The sequence below is a fragment of the Hylobates moloch genome, unplaced genomic scaffold (assembly GCF_009828535.3).
Source record: "Hylobates moloch isolate HMO894 unplaced genomic scaffold, HMol_V3 SCAFFOLD_10, whole genome shotgun sequence".
In the NCBI taxonomy this organism is placed as follows: Eukaryota; Metazoa; Chordata; class Mammalia; order Primates; family Hylobatidae; genus Hylobates; species Hylobates moloch.
In genome coordinates, this window is record NW_026652285.1 from 32,316,470 (window position 1) to 32,332,187 (window position 15,718).

At 49.5% G+C, this 15,718-nt stretch overlaps 2 protein-coding genes across 14 annotated transcripts; both read right to left on the minus strand.

The window, feature by feature from the left end:
- Positions 1–162: 162 nt before the first annotated feature.
- Positions 163–3,137, minus strand: HINT2 (histidine triad nucleotide binding protein 2). Of its 3 annotated transcripts, none has more exons than XM_032164126.2 (5): positions 2,195–3,137; positions 864–1,004; positions 665–769; positions 486–558; positions 163–365 (listed from the first exon to the last, which is right to left on the minus strand). In XM_032164126.2, the coding sequence occupies exons 1-5, from the start codon at positions 2,441–2,443 to the stop codon at positions 274–276; spliced, it is 660 nt and encodes a 219-aa protein (XP_032020017.1). In that variant the 5' UTR covers positions 2,444–3,137; the 3' UTR covers positions 163–273. The 3 variants fall into 3 exon arrangements, with proteins under 3 accessions (XP_032020017.1, XP_032020014.1, XP_032020015.1); XM_032164123.2 differs by having other exon boundaries at positions 165–365; positions 2,087–2,595; XM_032164124.2 differs by having other exon boundaries at positions 255–376; positions 2,087–3,137.
- A 2,304-nt stretch (positions 3,138–5,441) lies between these two features.
- Positions 5,442–15,697, minus strand: FAM221B (family with sequence similarity 221 member B). 11 transcript variants are annotated; one of them, XM_058445149.1, is made up of 8 exons: positions 15,058–15,697; positions 13,435–13,580; positions 12,205–12,802; positions 11,874–12,017; positions 7,109–7,219; positions 6,407–6,604; positions 6,100–6,219; positions 5,442–5,716 (listed from the first exon to the last, which is right to left on the minus strand). In XM_058445149.1, the coding sequence occupies exons 3-8, from the start codon at positions 12,800–12,802 to the stop codon at positions 5,679–5,681; spliced, it is 1,209 nt and encodes a 402-aa protein (XP_058301132.1). In that variant the 5' UTR covers positions 13,435–13,580; positions 15,058–15,697; the 3' UTR covers positions 5,442–5,678. The 11 variants fall into 11 exon arrangements, 8 of the variants coding, with proteins under 8 accessions (XP_058301132.1, XP_032020013.1, XP_058301133.1 ...); XM_032164122.2 differs by having other exon boundaries at positions 6,585–6,604; positions 12,178–12,802; XM_058445150.1 differs by having other exon boundaries at positions 13,435–13,612.
- Positions 15,698–15,718: the final 21 nt, after the last annotated feature.

Consider the following 15,718-nt stretch of genomic DNA (forward strand, 5'->3'; position numbering starts at 1 on the left):
AGCTTGACCTAGGGTGGGCCACTTGTCAAACAGACTTACATATCTGCAGGCAACCTTTAACCACAGGTTGGACCTTCTCAGTGTCTTTCACTCAGACCAGTCAAGGGGCATCATAGCCTTGATCTGTTTTCTTTCCCCTTTGTGGTATAAAACTTTATATTAAAGACAGGAGAACATAATTAAGGGAGAACAGTTTTATTAGCATCACAGTGTCCATTTTTCCCTTTGCATCAAAGCATCCAGAAACTGGTGTCCTTTAGTCAGTTGGCAGGTTCAACCTGGAGGCCACTGGAGCTGCCGGCCCCCAAGTACATGAATGTGCAGATGATACACAGATTGTGCACCCAGCTTCCCATCGTTGATCACTGAAATTGAGCTTGGGGTTAGGGAGTCAGGATCATGGCAGAGGTCAAAGAATGAAGATCATATTGAGAAGTAGGAATGAGAATTCATAGGTGAGGGACCAAGGGCCAAGAGTCACTCACCAAGTCGGTATCCATCTCCCAGGCCCTCAGCCTTTGCTGTCTTCTTGGCCACAAGGAGTAGGTGTCCTAGAAGCTATAGGGAGAGCGGAGGGACATAGGTGGCTTCATTCACAGGGAGCAAGACCTCTAGCTGGGTCCAGGGGCTCCTCCCAGCCAAACCCTGGCCCTGTTCTTCCCACCTGCTGGTCGTCTTCTTCAGCCTGGCTAATCCGAGGAATGGGCTTCTTAGGAATGACCAGGAAGTGCACAGGAGCCTGAGGGGCCACATCACGGAACACAAGACACTGGGGGCAGTGACAGGCCAGAGGCCACGTTACTTCAACAGGCTGGATGGTATCTACAACATTCCTAAGGGGATAGGTCCTAAGAGCACCCCACCTGCTGGTCCTCATAGAGAATGTCAGCTGGGAGGCTCCTGTCCAGGATCCGCGAGAAGATGGTTGGGGCTGCTCCCCCAGGAGTTGCCTGCTGGGCCTTAGCCACTTCATTCCCATCAGTCACACCTGCAGCTCCTCGGACCTGAAGGTGGATCGACCATATTCAAAGGAGGGAGCTGGCAGAAGCTGGGCTCTGATAGTTGTTAATTTCATCCTTCTAATAACCTATTCATGGTTCCCACCCAGGAGGGAAGTTCCTGAATTTCAGAGCACCAGCAGCAAAGGGTAGGGCCAGAAGGTGCTGGATCTGGTTAGATAACAAGCAGTATTATTCTCAGGATTCAGCAGTGCAATTGATTCCTGCTCATGTGTCTACGAAATATAGCACTGGTTAGGGAAAGGATCTAAAATGAGAGACTGGGGATTTTGGTCTCAGTTCCTACCTTACCATACCACTGAATTACCTCAGATAAATTCCTTCTCTCAGCTTCTAATACAAAATAAAGGGGTGGTTTCCATAATCTCTTACGATGGCTTGAATCTCTTTCCACTCTCACCTTGTTAGTACATTTCCACTTAGTTCCGTTACTTGTTTTCTGATCTTTAAGCCTTGTCGCCTGTTTAAGTTTCAATGCAATCGCCCTGTATGACACTAGTCGACCCCTCATCTGGGTGTCACATGTGACTCTGTGAATTTTAACTCTTGTCCCTTGAATGAGTGGAGGTAAGAATTCAGCTAAGTGACCTCTGCTCCCCTAGCCCTAGGGGACTGCGGGTAAGCGATTCTGAGAAGGCTGACGTCAGTACATCACGCTGGGGGAGAATGGGACGGAATGAATTCTCTGACCTCCGAGCCGCTCTGGCAAGTGCAGAAGAGAGGTTAACACTAGTGCTCATTAGGAGGCCAGAAGCCTGAGGCGGGCAGAGCACTGGCTCCAAGAAGAGAAAGCTCATTTCCTGCAGGGGGCACCGGGCCAGCTGGGCTGCAGGCAGTGGAAAGAAGGCGGCAGCCGCTGCAGTGACCCTGTCCCGACCTCGGCGCCCGGGCCTGCGCAGGGCGGGGATTAGCACTAGCTCTTCCTCTGGAGCCACCAGTCTGACCTCACCGCATAGCCCCGGAGCTTGTGCCTCGGCGGAGCAGAGGCCACAGGCAGGAGCTCTGCGCGGCTGTGCGCGCCTTCGGAGCCCGCAGGACCCCCTACTCGCTCCCGCGCCACTTCTCACCTGCCCCCCGCGCACCCCCGTGGCCGCCACGGCTCTGCGCGCCGCGCGCAACCTGGCGGCCAGCACCGCGGCTGCCGCCATCTTCCCTGAGCCGCGGGAACCTCTCACCCGGGTCAGCACTCGGCTCCGCGGCCGGCCGTGGGTGGGGAGTCCGGGCGCGGGGAAGCGGCGTAGTGACGGCCGGGCGAGCCCTGCTACCCCATTGGAGCGCGCCCCTGGGCACGATTCACCCCATTGCCTCTGCAGCCACTTTGGAGGCGGGATCTTTTCATCTGATTGGCTGCTTCTACCAACGCGAGGACAATTTTCCATTCCATTGGTTTCCTCTTCTAGTCCGTGTGAATGTTCTTTTCCCATTGGATCCCCTAACTAGTTTCGCTGTGAGAGAAACTTCCACTCCATTGGAAGGATTAATGGAGCCTGGAGGTGGGATTTTCTCCTAGTTGAATCTGATACACAACCCTAGCTTCTAGGTTGCGGCTCCCGAGTGGGTGGGGCTTTTCGTTCTTGGGTCATCCTCTTCAGGTCTGGTTCCTATTGGTGCGCGGGGAGGAAGGGGGCGGGGCTCCGTCACCTGCTGCAGAAAGGGCTGTTTTAGACCCTCTCACCGCTTTGGCCAGGAGGAGGGCGGGGCTCTGAGGGCATCCGGCGCTTGTTGGCTCCAAGAACCACCCGGGGTGGGGCTAAAGGTGAACGGGGATGAGGTGTGTTTTTTGTTTGTTTTTGTTTTTTTGTTTTAACTGGCGGGGCTGATGCGCAGCATTTTCTTCACAAGGGCAGTTTCAGTCCCTTGAGCATTTTGGAGATTTTAATGTACTTATCTAAGGGAAATTCTTCCTTAATTCTGTGTTCTTGTTAACGCATTCACTCCATAGGTTAAAAATTCTGTGGTTTTTGCATTTGTTTTTTTTTGAGCAGGCGGAGATAGGAGTGTCCTGTCTTTGCCGCACAACTATTATAATAAGCAAAGGAGTATGTATTCATTGTTCTTTTCTAATCGGAAAAGGTGTGTGATACAGTTAGCTCGGTGCCTGGCGTTTTCTTTTCTTTCTTTCTTTTTTTTTTTTTTTTTTGAGACGGAGTCTCGCTCTGTCGCCCAGGCTGGAGTGCAGTGGCGCAATCTCGGCTCACTGCAAGCTCTGCCTCCGGGGTTCACGCCATTCTCCTGCCTCAGCCTCCCGAGTAGCTGGGACTACAGGCGCCCGCCACCACGCCCGGCTAATTTTTTGTATTTTTAGTAGAGACGGGGTTTCACCGTGTTAGCCAGGATGGTCTCGATCTCCTGACCTCGTGATCCTCCTGCCTTGGCCTCCCAAGGTGCTGGGATTACAGGTATGAGCCACCGCGCCTAGCCAGTGCCTGACGTTTTCAATAAGTCAGATTTGCACTGCTGGAATATATATTTTTGACATAAGAAACGTGGGGTCACAAAATACTAATATTCTCAGACACTAGGTAAATTTTAGTCTGATACCACATGGGACAAGTTACCACTGTTTCTTTGGTTTTTCTTTTTCTCTGTTTTTTTAAACACATGGCATGATACATATAGGTGGTCAGTAATTGTTGAATGAATAACATTTGGCGTTTCCTGTCATTTTTTTCATGATATGTAATAATATGTATTGCATATGATACTAACCCATGTGTAATCAGTTTTTCATATTTTTACAGTCTATGTAAATATAATTTGTATTGGCCGCTTATTATTTCCTTCAATGAGTTTATCATAGTAATCCTAACTCTATTGTTGACTATTAGTTGAATTAGTTTTAGGTGAATGGTTATCATGGGGCGTATAACCACTGTCGGGGAACTCTGCTTCTAGAGATAGTACAATCTCTTTTGTATAGCTATATTATTGTTAGAAAATCCTTTCTCCTCTAAAGGGCAGACATTTGATTCTGTGATTTTCCCCAGGGATCCTAGCAGTCCAGATTGCATTCCTTCCCTTGAAGGAACAGATGGCCCCCCTAATTGTGAGGAAATGTAGAATGGCCTCTTCTCTGGGCCCCAGAGGTTACAGTTCTCTGTGGTGCCTCTGGGACACTGGGAGACCCTAGAGTTGCCCTGGAGAAGGGCGAGAGATAAGTGGATCTGGGATCTAGGAAGAGGAAGGAAGCCAGTCTGGAGGGTAGGTGGATACAAAGCACTTTGAAATTAGTTATTTCTTTGGTTCTCATAGAAAGCAGGCAACACAGAGGTTATTCCTGTTTTACAGGTCCAGAAACTCAGCCTAAAGAGGGACAGTGACTTGCCTGGGGTCACAGAGCCCATTAGTGTTAGAATCTCCTAATCCCATAAGAACCTATGGACTTCCTAGTCACTTTCCACATTCACTGATTTTGATCGTTGGCCTACAGTCTTCTCTACTTCAAGCACTTATCACCTTCACTTGTCCTCATCTGAAAGATGTTATGCTCTGCAGCCTCTGAACACTGTCTCTTGTACTCCAACCCCTGCCCCTGCGTCTGCTACTGTACCTCATTAGAGACTTCTCTTCCTTTGACTGCTCCCTTTTTCAATCTGTCATTTGCCTCCTGGCATCACTTTCTTTCCCTATTGGTACCGTATGCTCCCTTCACATCCTCATGCCTTCTTTTGCTTAGTTTTCCTGATCTTCCTCCCTGACACCCTCACATCATCAACCCATTAAATATTTGGCTTCTATGCTTCTCTAACTAGGTTCTCACTTCCAACCGTGCCCGAATCCTGAACTACCCACTGATCAGGTTTTTCTCCAGTTCCCTATATTAGCCTTCCCAAACCTTCCCCTTCCTCTTCTTGTCTCCTGCTCCCTACTTTTATCCCTCTCCCACTGGACCCCAGCCATTGGCCTTATCTCCTACTTCACAGGGCATATAGAAGCCATCAGAGGGGAACTTCCACAGGTTCTTGTTCCCTGAAACTCTAGGAAGGCTCCATCCTCTTCCTTCCTCTTGTTCATAGGAAGTGGTGTTTCTCCTGTCCAGAGCAAATCCCTTCACCTCCACTTTGACCTCATCCCTTTCCTCCATATCTGGGATCTTGTCTCACCAGGCATCTCTTCTCTCTCTTCTGGGTCCTTCAAGGTCCTTTAGTCTACTGGCCTCTTTCTCTTTTCCTTCCTACAAAAGTGCTTCCTTGACTCCACAACTCCCTCTGGATCTTGTCTGACTTTTCTTTTGTACTTTATATCCAAGCTTCTTTAAGAGACTCCTTGAAACTCACTGCTGTTTGACTCCTGCCTCCACTGCACCAGTGTGAAACTGCACTCTCCGATGTTCCCAAAGATCTTCTAATTGCAAAACCCAATGGACACTTTTCAGTCTTTATCTTATTGGTGCCCCAACTGCATCTAACATCACTTCCCACTCTATCCTTCTTGAAACTTCCTCCCTTCCTGGCTTCCTTGAAACCACTTTTCTTCAAGCAGGCAGCTTGAATGTGGGTGTGATGGAGGCAGATGGCCAGATCCGGGCTTTCTGCTGTGCCTAATAGGTGTCAACTCTAAGTTATCAGGCAGTCTCTCCCTGGGCTGGGATCTATCTGCCCCATATAGAGCCAAGTCAGGTTCCAATGACTCCTCTTTTATTGCTGATCTGGGCCAGACTCACAAAGGCCTGTGCCAGTTGCTGACAGTGTCTGTCCCTGGAGGAGGGAAGAGCAGAGGTGGAAGGGTCAGGTATGGGGGTCAGAAGGGAGGCCAGGCTGGAGACTGCGTGAGCCAGGGAGCCCTGGGGGACTAGGGTGGGAGCTGGGAAGGCCAGAGGGCCCCTGTATCTGCAGGGCCTCGAAGTCAGAGTTGCTGAGGATGGCTTCTCGGAGCACAGGCATCTCTGCAAAAGGTACATAGTCTGCTCTTGGGGGTGAAAACCAGTGCAGATGTGGGACGCAGGTAGGTGGGTGGTGGGGAGGTGGGCTGAGGGAGTGCGCTAGTCCTGGAGGGGATGGTTGAGGATGGGAGTGCCTTCCTGCCTGGCCTTCTGACTACAGACCCTGGAATGGCCCCCTGTCCCAGGTTTCTGCCTCACCGTGAGGCCTCCCTCCTCGTCGCCGGGTCTTCTGGGTCTCAAAGAAAGTCTCGTGTTCCTCCCAGCGCCGGTCACAGGCCGCACAGAGGAAATTAGACTCAAAGCAGCTGCAGCAACAGCCTGGGGCAAAAGTGCAGCCAAGAAGAGTTTAGGAAATGGTGGTATCCCCAGGAGCTGACCACATTGTCATCTCTTCCTCGGTGACCGCATGCCCAAGGCTCTCATACCCGCTCCCCATCATTATCCCCAGACTACCTCCTATCCTCACCTACCCTGCTCCCAGTACGCCTCTTGCCCTAGAAGTTACCATGATGCCTGCAGGGATGGGGCCCAGTGGCTGCATGTTCTTCGTGGCTGTGTTTGCAGCGACATTGGGCCCTCCAGGCCTTGGGGTCAAAGGTGGCCCGTCTCTTGAGCCAGAACTCACCCACCTCCTCTGGGCGTGATGGGATAAAGCAGAACATGAAGCAGCGGCACTGGCTTACCTTGCAGGGCACCGATATGTCTGTGGGATTGGGGATGGATGGTAGGGTTAATCTGATAGGACCTTGCCTTCTCATGCCAACCCCATCCTCCATCCCCACCACCCCCTAAAAAGCAGACATGCTTTTTTTTTTTTTTTTTTTTTTGAGATGGAGTTTTGCTCTGTCGCCCAGGCTGGAGTGCAGTGGCATGATCTCAGTTCACTGCAACTTCTGCCTCCCGGTTTCAAGTGACTCTCCTGCCTCAGCCTCCTGAGTAGCTGGGACTACAGGCACGTGCCACCATGCCCAACTAATTTTTTGTATTTATTTATTTATTTTTTTAGTAGAGACGGGGTTTCACTGTGTTAGCCAGGATGGTCTCGATCTCCTGACCTTTTGATCCACCCACCTCCGCCTCCCAAAGTGCTGGGATTACAGGGGTGAGCCACCGTGCCTGGCCACATGCTCTCTCTCATACTTCCCAAGACATGACAGAGTACAGTTATTCCTCCACACTCGAGAGGGGCTGGTCAGTTCTCCCCTACCTGAGATGATCCGGTGCTCTCTCAACAAGTGTCCACAAAAGCATCTGGACTCATCCCCAATCCGGAAACAGTCCCACAGGTAATGGGGGCAGCGCCAGCCAATGTAGAGACCTAGGTGTGCAGGATTAAAAAGGAAAAGTGAGAAGTAAAAAAATTCTAAGCTCCCCCGAAGTGTTCTTACCTATCCCTTGAGGGAGGTGAGGGGGTGGGGGGAACTTACCTCTCCCCACCCCCAGGTATCTTTATCTCCACCAGGAAGTCCTCACCTCTACCCCTTAGATTTTCTTTTTCCTCAGGGTTTTCTCATTACCCCACAAGTGTCTTCAGTTCTCTTCCTACCCAGGATCTACTCCATCTCTGTCAGCCTGCCAGAGATGACTCAAGAGAGTCTTTGGTTTCTGAGCAGGAAGATTATAGATGAAATTTTGTTTGAAGATGAAACATGAATCTCACTGAGTTCTCCGTGACCATGGGGATTCTCATCTCCTCTCCTCATCCCACTAAAGCCCAACTTTGATTTGTTTTCTTGAAGTGTCTAAGGTGAAGGAAAGGGAAGATGATTGGCCAGATGTACAGACCATGGGATTGGCTCCTAAGGAGCGTAGTTATTGAAGGTCCTGAAGAGGAGGAGGAGGTTGGATTGCTCTGGTGCTGGAAGGTAGGAGGAGGGCTTCCTCTCACGTCTCCAGGTTGGTACCTTAATACCTCCCGCTGTGTTCATGGTGCTATTGTACCAATGCTCTCTCTGTACCTAAGAAGGGCTGCCAAAGGTTCTTCAAGGGTCAGGAGAAAGGGGTAGGTAGCAGTCATGAGCGGTGAAGACCAAAAATTATACATTGTGAAGCTAAGCAAGGAGGCTTGGAAAGGAAAGTGAGGCTAAGAAGTGTCCCTGAGAGTAGGCACCAGCAAGAGGTCACAACCCTCGAGAGCTGGTGTTCACCAGTGAGGTCTGAATCCCTGGCTTCGTGACCAGTCTTGAGGTGAGGGTGGTGCTGTGCAACTGAGGGAGGATAACCAGATGGCACCTCCAATTCAGATTTTCTCATTCTCCAGGAGAGCTGAGAGTACCCCAACTTCTAGCTAAGAATCCTGTATGAGGCCCCATGGAGTGGGACCTCCAGGTGTAGGATTCTTAGTCCCAATTAAAGGCTCAACTGAAATGTCACCTCCACCAAAAAGGGGTCCCTGACTTCCCCTGTCTGTCTGGGTCCCTCCTATTGCCATCCATAGCTCCTTGTGCTACTTCTGTCGCAGTACAGTGCATTATAATAGACCATTCCCTTGTATTCCTATTAGTCCATGAGTTCTTCAAGGGAGCTGTCTTTTCACCCACATCTCTCATCCTAGCACAAGGCCTGGCACAAAATGGTGGCTGAGAGAACGTAGATTGCCTGATTAGACAAATGAGCTCATTCCTTCAAGAGGAAGAGAGAGCCAGTATTCAGGCATAACCCTGAGGTTCCATAACATGAATAAGGAGAGTGGCATCATCTGGTCTTTGACTGTGGTCAGGGCCACAATTCACAATTCCGTTCCTCCGATTAAGTTTTCTTGTCTTACCCATAGTCTGTCAGGATCTAAAGCCTGTCTAGATGTGGCTTTTGGCTTTGCTGCTTCTGTCTTGATGCTGATTGCCTGTAGTGCCAGCGCCCTCTTACACCGGGGAGGCTTTGTTGAGAGAGCAGGGTATAGGCAGTCACAATGCAGGTGGGCGGGAGCCAGGATTCCACTAGAGGAGTTCTGAATTCTGTCTGGAGTAGCAGGATACATTAAAAAAGCAGGAGGTGAGGCCCGTAGATCAAGGCCTGCTCAGAGAGCTGGGGGGGAGTCAAGTCCAACCACTAGTGTAGGAATCAGTGCCCAGCATTCAGATGAAGACTGGAGTTTGAACAGGGAGACTGGCAACTATACTTCAGATTCTGTTACAAGTGTAGTGCTCTTAAAGTGGGACAATTGGAAAGTGGCTGTGGATTCCAGTGGGACCCTCTACTCTCTGTCCTGATTCCAAACTCCCTTCCTGTTGTGGGTGGATGAGGCCTGGCAGGGGAGGAGACATTATTTGGGATGCCATTTTGATTCTGTCTAACACAGTCCAGTTCCACAATCACATAATCACATTTGCATGATGACATCTCTTTATGCATAGTATGTCCCCATAAAACACACAGCTGTCTTTACAGGAACAATGTCTCCAGCCTAGCCCTCTCTCCTGAGCTTCAGACCCATATAGCCAGCTGTCTACTAGACTCTTGGGCCAGCATGTTTCATAAGCACTTCAAATGTCTTATGCCCAATTATTCCCTCCAAACCTGGCTCTCATCCTTTGTCCTCTGTTCATCCGACACATGCCTACCAAGCATCTACCCTTTCCTAGGCATTCAGTTAATGGCACCATCATCTTACCACTTACTTATGCCAAAAACTTAGGTGGCATTCCAGGCATTTCCCTCTCTCTTATCCTATACATCCACTGTTCCAATGGTCAGTTTCGCTTTGTTAGCTTTTCTTTTCTTTTCCTTTCTTTTCTCTTCTCTTCTCTTTTCTTTTTTCTTTTCTTTCTTTTTTGACAGTCTCGCTCTGTCGCCCAGGCTGGAGTGCAGTGGTGCAACCTCGGCTCACTGCAACCTCCACCTCCTGGGTTCAAGCAATTCTCCTGCCTCAGCCTCCCAAGTAGCTGGGATTACAGGTGCCCACCACCACACCTGGCTAATTTTTTGTATTTTTAGTAGAGATCCTTTCTCCGGTCTATCCTATTGCCAGAGTGATCTTGCAGAAACAGAAATCTATTCATGTTATTGTCCTACTTAAAACCTTCTAGTGACTCTCAGTTGCCCTCGGGATATAATTCTAGCTTTTAGCTTGGCACAGAAATTCCTGCACAATTCTGCCCTTCTAGAGCAGAGCTGGCTCTTCTCCCCACCACTCTATGCATCAGGCATAGTGCATTGCTATAGATTCCTGCTGTGCCTTGCCCTGTCATGTCTCATCTTACAGCACTCTTTACTTGGCCACCTCTTCTTACTCATCTTACAGATATCAGCTGAGAAGTCATTCCCTCCAAGGCTTATTATTCCTCAAGCACTCCAGATAAGATGCCCCCTTTTTTTTCTGCTCATGCAGCAGTCTAGGATAACCTTGATTATAGCAATTATTAGAGTGAATTATAATTGACCTTGTACTTATTGGTATCTCTCATTAGAGTGCGAAGTATTTTGTCTTTGAACCCCCACCAGCATTACCACTTCCATAGCTAGCTCAATGCCTGGCACATAGTTGGTGCTCAATAAATGTTTGTTGAATGAATAAAAACAAAGGTTACACTTGATATTTCTGTACACATCACATATACTGTTATGGACTACCCAGGATTCAACATCCCCACTGTTAGGAGGGGACCTCAAATATAATTGTTCAGGGTTGAATGACACGAATTTCTTTATAAAACTTCCTGTTTAAATAGGAAGATGAAGAAGTTCAATTTGAAGAAGAAAAAGAAATACAGTGGCCTTGAGGAGTGGGGAGTAGCCAGGAGGTTCTGAGAAGGGGAATAAAAGGACTGAACACATCCTGCATTTTTTTTTTTTTGAGACATTCTGTCACCCAGGCTGGAATATACTGGCACAATCACGGCTCACTGCAGCCTTGACCTCCTGGGCTCAAGTAATCTGCCCACCTCAGCCTACTAAGTAGCTGGGGCTACAGGTGTGCACCACTATGTCTGGATTATTTTATTTTATTTTTGTAGAGATAGGGTCTCACTGTCTTGTCCTGGCTGGTCTCTAACTCCTGGGCAATTAAGTGATCCTCCTGCCTCAGCCTCCCAAAGTTTTGGGATTACAGATGTGAGCCACCTTGCCAGCCAGAATTTGCAAGAAAATAAGAGTAACCGAATATGTTAATATAAGCAAACAAAGTTGGCGGTGGGGTGGGATGGCAAAGGTGGGGAGGTGGAGTTCCCTGCATGGGAAAGGGGAAAGTAAATTTCATGGAGGACGGATAAGCATTTAGAATTACCTGGCTGTCTTTATGTATTAGGCGTGTCATCATAGCTCTATTCCCATCATAAAGGGAAAGGAAGTATGAAGGACCAAAATAAATGTCATAACATCTATTGAATTCAGTCTAGAAAGACCAGAATCCTTATAGCAGGTCAGGGTGGCCCTCTTATAGATATGAATTTCCATAACACAGGTAGACATGCTCATGCACAGGATGGCATGTTTTTACAAGTTCATCTGTGCGCAGCATGCCACTAACAGGACTGTCAAGGCTGAGGCTTGGAATCAGCAGGGCCAGAGGACACAGGTCTCCCCTTTGGTAACAGAACTCAAAGCTTTTGGGTACTCAACATGGGCCTAGCATGCAGGGGTGACAGCCTTTTAATGGAGTTCCACCAAAGGGACTAAGGCCTTTATCATGTCAGAACAGCAAGTCTCCTGGGGACTGTCCAGGGTCCTGGGCCATCTCTGCTTTAGGGTCTGTAGGCTCTCTGGGCCCTATATCTGGGGTGGGCCATGACCCTTCTGTTTTTAATAATTTTAGTTCAGCTACCTGTCTCTACCTGGGCTTTATATGAATCTCCCCACTTTTTGTCTACATCCACCCTTGTATTCCTTGGCCCACTTGCCTGCTCCTTTTCCAGGCAGGTGGTATAGCCATTTCCAAAAGGGGAAGCTATCTGCTGAATGTTCAGGTTCCCAGATCTTTTGGATTAGAGGATGCCCACGGGCCTGTCACAGGCCTCTGAAAGGCCACATGGTCTTACCTGTCTGGATGGCATTCAGGGCTGCATCCTTCTCCCACTGGAAAAGATTGTTCACCTGAGCACCAAACCCCTCTCTATGCATTGCCTTAGCCACTTCCACCAGCTCTGTCTGCTTAGCAGGGAACACTGGGCGGGCTGTGTTACCTAGGATGGGAGGGGATGAGTAACCAGGGGGAAGTGAGAAGGCCCTCAAACTGAGAGAAGGGGCCATGTCCAAGAGTAACCCAGTCTCCTCCTCCTGGGGCAAGTCAAGGACAGTGAATAGTAGTGAGAACAGGACAGGGGAGAGGACAGGTGCAATTACAGCTAACTCCTTTCTTCTTCTTCTTGCCTAGTTGGTGTCCAGGTTGGGCTGTGTGAGCAGTGCTGTCACTGGCATCTACTCCATTTTCAACCTCTCCTGCTTCTTCCTCCTGCTTTTCGGATGTGTCCACTTGGACCTGGGCTGAAGGGCCTGAAAAAGAGTGTTCTGGAAGGCTCTCAGATTCAGAGAGATGGGTAGACCTCCTTGTCCATGGGACCTCATTGGAAGAAGACTCAGAGGGGAGGTCTTCCTTCAGAGTATCAGAAGAAGACAGAGAGACATAGTCTCGTGATTGGGGAGGAAGAGTAAGGTGTTTCTCTGGCACCACTGAGGTGGGACTATACAATGAAGCCTCATAGGTAGGGGTCTCTGAAGGAGTATCAGAGATGGAAGGCTCCTGACGGGTTTCAGGGGAATGGGCCTCTAAGGGGATCTGGGAAGGGGATGGCACCAAAGGGGATGCAGAGGTATGGGGCTCTAAGGGGGTCTCAGAGGTGGAAGGCTCCAAGAAGCTTTCAGAGATATGGTTCTCCTGTAAGTCCTCAGCAGAGGGGTCCTTTGAAGGGGGGTGCTCCTCTGCATCCATGGTGGTATGAGGCTCTTCTATGATCTCATCTGCTTCCATCTAGTGGTAGAACAGGGTACAGGCTTCATTAGGTTGGAAATAGAGGGCCTGCAAGTCAGGGCAGAGCCCAGGGTTTGCAGTGCATTATGGAATTTGGATAAGGTTATCAGTACAGCTGAGATGTAAGAGGAAAACAACATGAACTCTGGGTCCTAGAGTGTGATGCCAAGAGGTTCACCCATGTGTCCAGACCTCATATGGCATGCTGCTGTGGCTTGTTAGGGAGCTGGAACTTAAAGATTGAAAGACTGAAGTAGTTAGAATCCCATCAGTAGATGGTAGCAGAGAACCATGTCCCAGTAGGGAGTCTGAACACCACCATTTGGCCAGTCCAAGAGCAGGGTCCTTGGCATATCTTAAAACCCTGGAGGTCAGACCATGGAGTTCTAGAGACTGGCAATACCAAGCCAAAGTTGGGGTTGGCTCCTGAGAGTGCAGGGGAATGCTATGTCACATAAGGCAAAACACTGCATGCAGCCTGGTTTTGTCTAGGCACCACACACATCCTCCTCCCTTAATGATGTCATTCATGTTCAAAGCTTCAACTACTTCCAGTTGTGTATCCATGACTCCTAAATTCATATTTCTAGCTCAGACCTTTTTCAACCTCTGTGCTTCACACTTATACCCACCTGCCTGCTGGCCTTCTCTTCTCTTCTCTTTTTGTGATGGAGTCTCGCTCTGTTGCCCAGACTGGAGTGCAGTGGCGCAGTCTCGGTTCACCGCAACCTCTGCCTCATGGGTTCAAGTGATTCTCCTGCCTCAGCCTCCCGAGTAGCTGGAATTACAGGCGTATGCCACCATGCCCGGCTAATTTTTGTATTTTTAGTAGAGACGGGGTTTCACCATGTTGGTCACGCTGGTCTTGAACTCCTGACCTCAGGTGATCTGCCCCGCTTGGCCTCCCAAAGTGCTGAGATTATAGGAGTGAGCCACCGTGCTTGGCCCCTGCTGGTCATTTCTAACTGAGTGTTTCCACAGGCAGCAAAACTGAACTTTGGGAATTATCCTAGTCTTCTACCTTTCCCTTAGACTCCCTCTTCAAATAGGCACCAATAACTCTATTTCCTATCTTCTAAATATTCCCCAAATGCATTCTCTCCCTTCCAATTTTATTCAAGTTCTCATCATCTTCAGCCTTTGTGTAATAACTTTGCCCCTCTACTTCCATCCACAGCATTTTAATCCATTCACCCATTCTTTCATGGATTTATGTAACTTACACTTTTACAAAGAGCCTAATCTGATGCTTTTACTGAGCTGCTGTGCTAAGCTCTAGATTGAGTTGAGTCTGGGAGAGAGATGGATTAACCAACAATGGCAATACAAATAAATTGATGTTGTTCTGGGGTGAGTCTAGGATACTGTGGGGAGAGGGATATACCTAATTTATCCCGCAAGGATGTAGTCCTCCTTCCTGACCCAATCAGGATCTTTCTAAAGTGCAAACCCAACACTGGCACTTTGTGGCTTAAAAACATTCCATGACTCAATCTAAAGGATTAAGTCCAAATTTCTTGGCCCCGGCATTCAAGGCCTGTCATCATTTTCAACACAGCCTGAGGATTCCTGCCTTAACTTTCTGTGCTCCCTACTTTCCCCCCATGTTCCAGAGACACTAGATATATCACTCCTTAAACTCATCAGAGCCTTTTTGAAGGGGACGTTTGGGAAGGGAATTAGGGGCAGAGGTAGGATTACAGGGAGGAAGATGACCAGAGCCAGCTAGAGAGAAAAGGGGCCTAAGGGTGGAGAACCAGAGGATGGGAGGTGAGGAAGGGGAAAGAGGAGGAAATTGGGTGGAGGAGGAGAGTAAGGATGAAAAGTACAGAATGTGGGCCAGGCATGGGTGGCTCATGCCAGTAATCCCAGAATTTGGGAGGCCAAGGTGGGTGGATCACTTGAGGTCAGAAGTTCGAGACCAGCCTGGCCAACATAGTGAAACCCAGTCTCTACTAAAAATACAAAAATTAGCTGGGCATGGTGGCAGGTGCCTGTAGTCCCAGCTACTAGGGAGGCTGAAGCAAACAAATCACTTGAACCTGGGAGGTGGAGGTTGCAGTGAGCCCAGATCACACCACTGCACTCCAGCCTGGGGGACAGAGAGAGACTCTGTCTCAAACAACAACAACAACAACAACAACAACAACAACAACAACAACAACAAGAAGTACAGAATGTGAAGGGACTGAGGGGTGGGAGAAAGACAGAGGTCTTGGGGGAAGAGGGGAAGGGCCGTTGGAGAAACTACCTACCTCTGGGCTTTGGCTTGGTTGTTACAAGTCCTTAGGTCAAGACCTTGACTTAGGATGGCAGGGGGAGGTGTTGATCCTCAGGGAGGAAAGGCTCTTGGTTGTGGATGTGCCCCAGCTGCAGGCGCTGAGTGTTGAAATGCCTTGCCTGAAAGTCTGCTATCTGGGGAGGGGAGTTGGACATCTGCAGAACTTCGCAAAGGAGCTCTGGCATGACCTGGGGAAGTGGGTAGGGACAAGGGGTCTAGGGCAGATGAGGGAGGGTCTTGACTGAAGCCTACGGAACCCGGGCCAGGAGAGTAGGCGCCGGTCACCAGGGCAACCGGAACGCCTAGTAGTTTCCGTGGCAACGGCGGTCTGGTCACCTCCCCGGTGGGTGAGGTCTCCTGAGGGGCTTGCATTGGGCCTCGAAGGGGCGAGCCCAGAGGGTTTACTTCTGAAAAGTGGGGTGTGTGTTGCGGGATCTCTGTGAGTGTCTAGGTAGGATCTGCGGAGATCTGTGCATACATCCGGGGGAGTCTGGGATTGTGAGGATAGGGCTCCTTTGAGACATCTGTGGGGCGGTCGTTGGGGGCTGTGAGGATCTGAGGGGACCTCGGGCTCTGTGCTTGGGGTGAGAAAGGCAGGGTCTCGGGTAGCTGGGGCGGGGGCGGAGTCTGTGTGT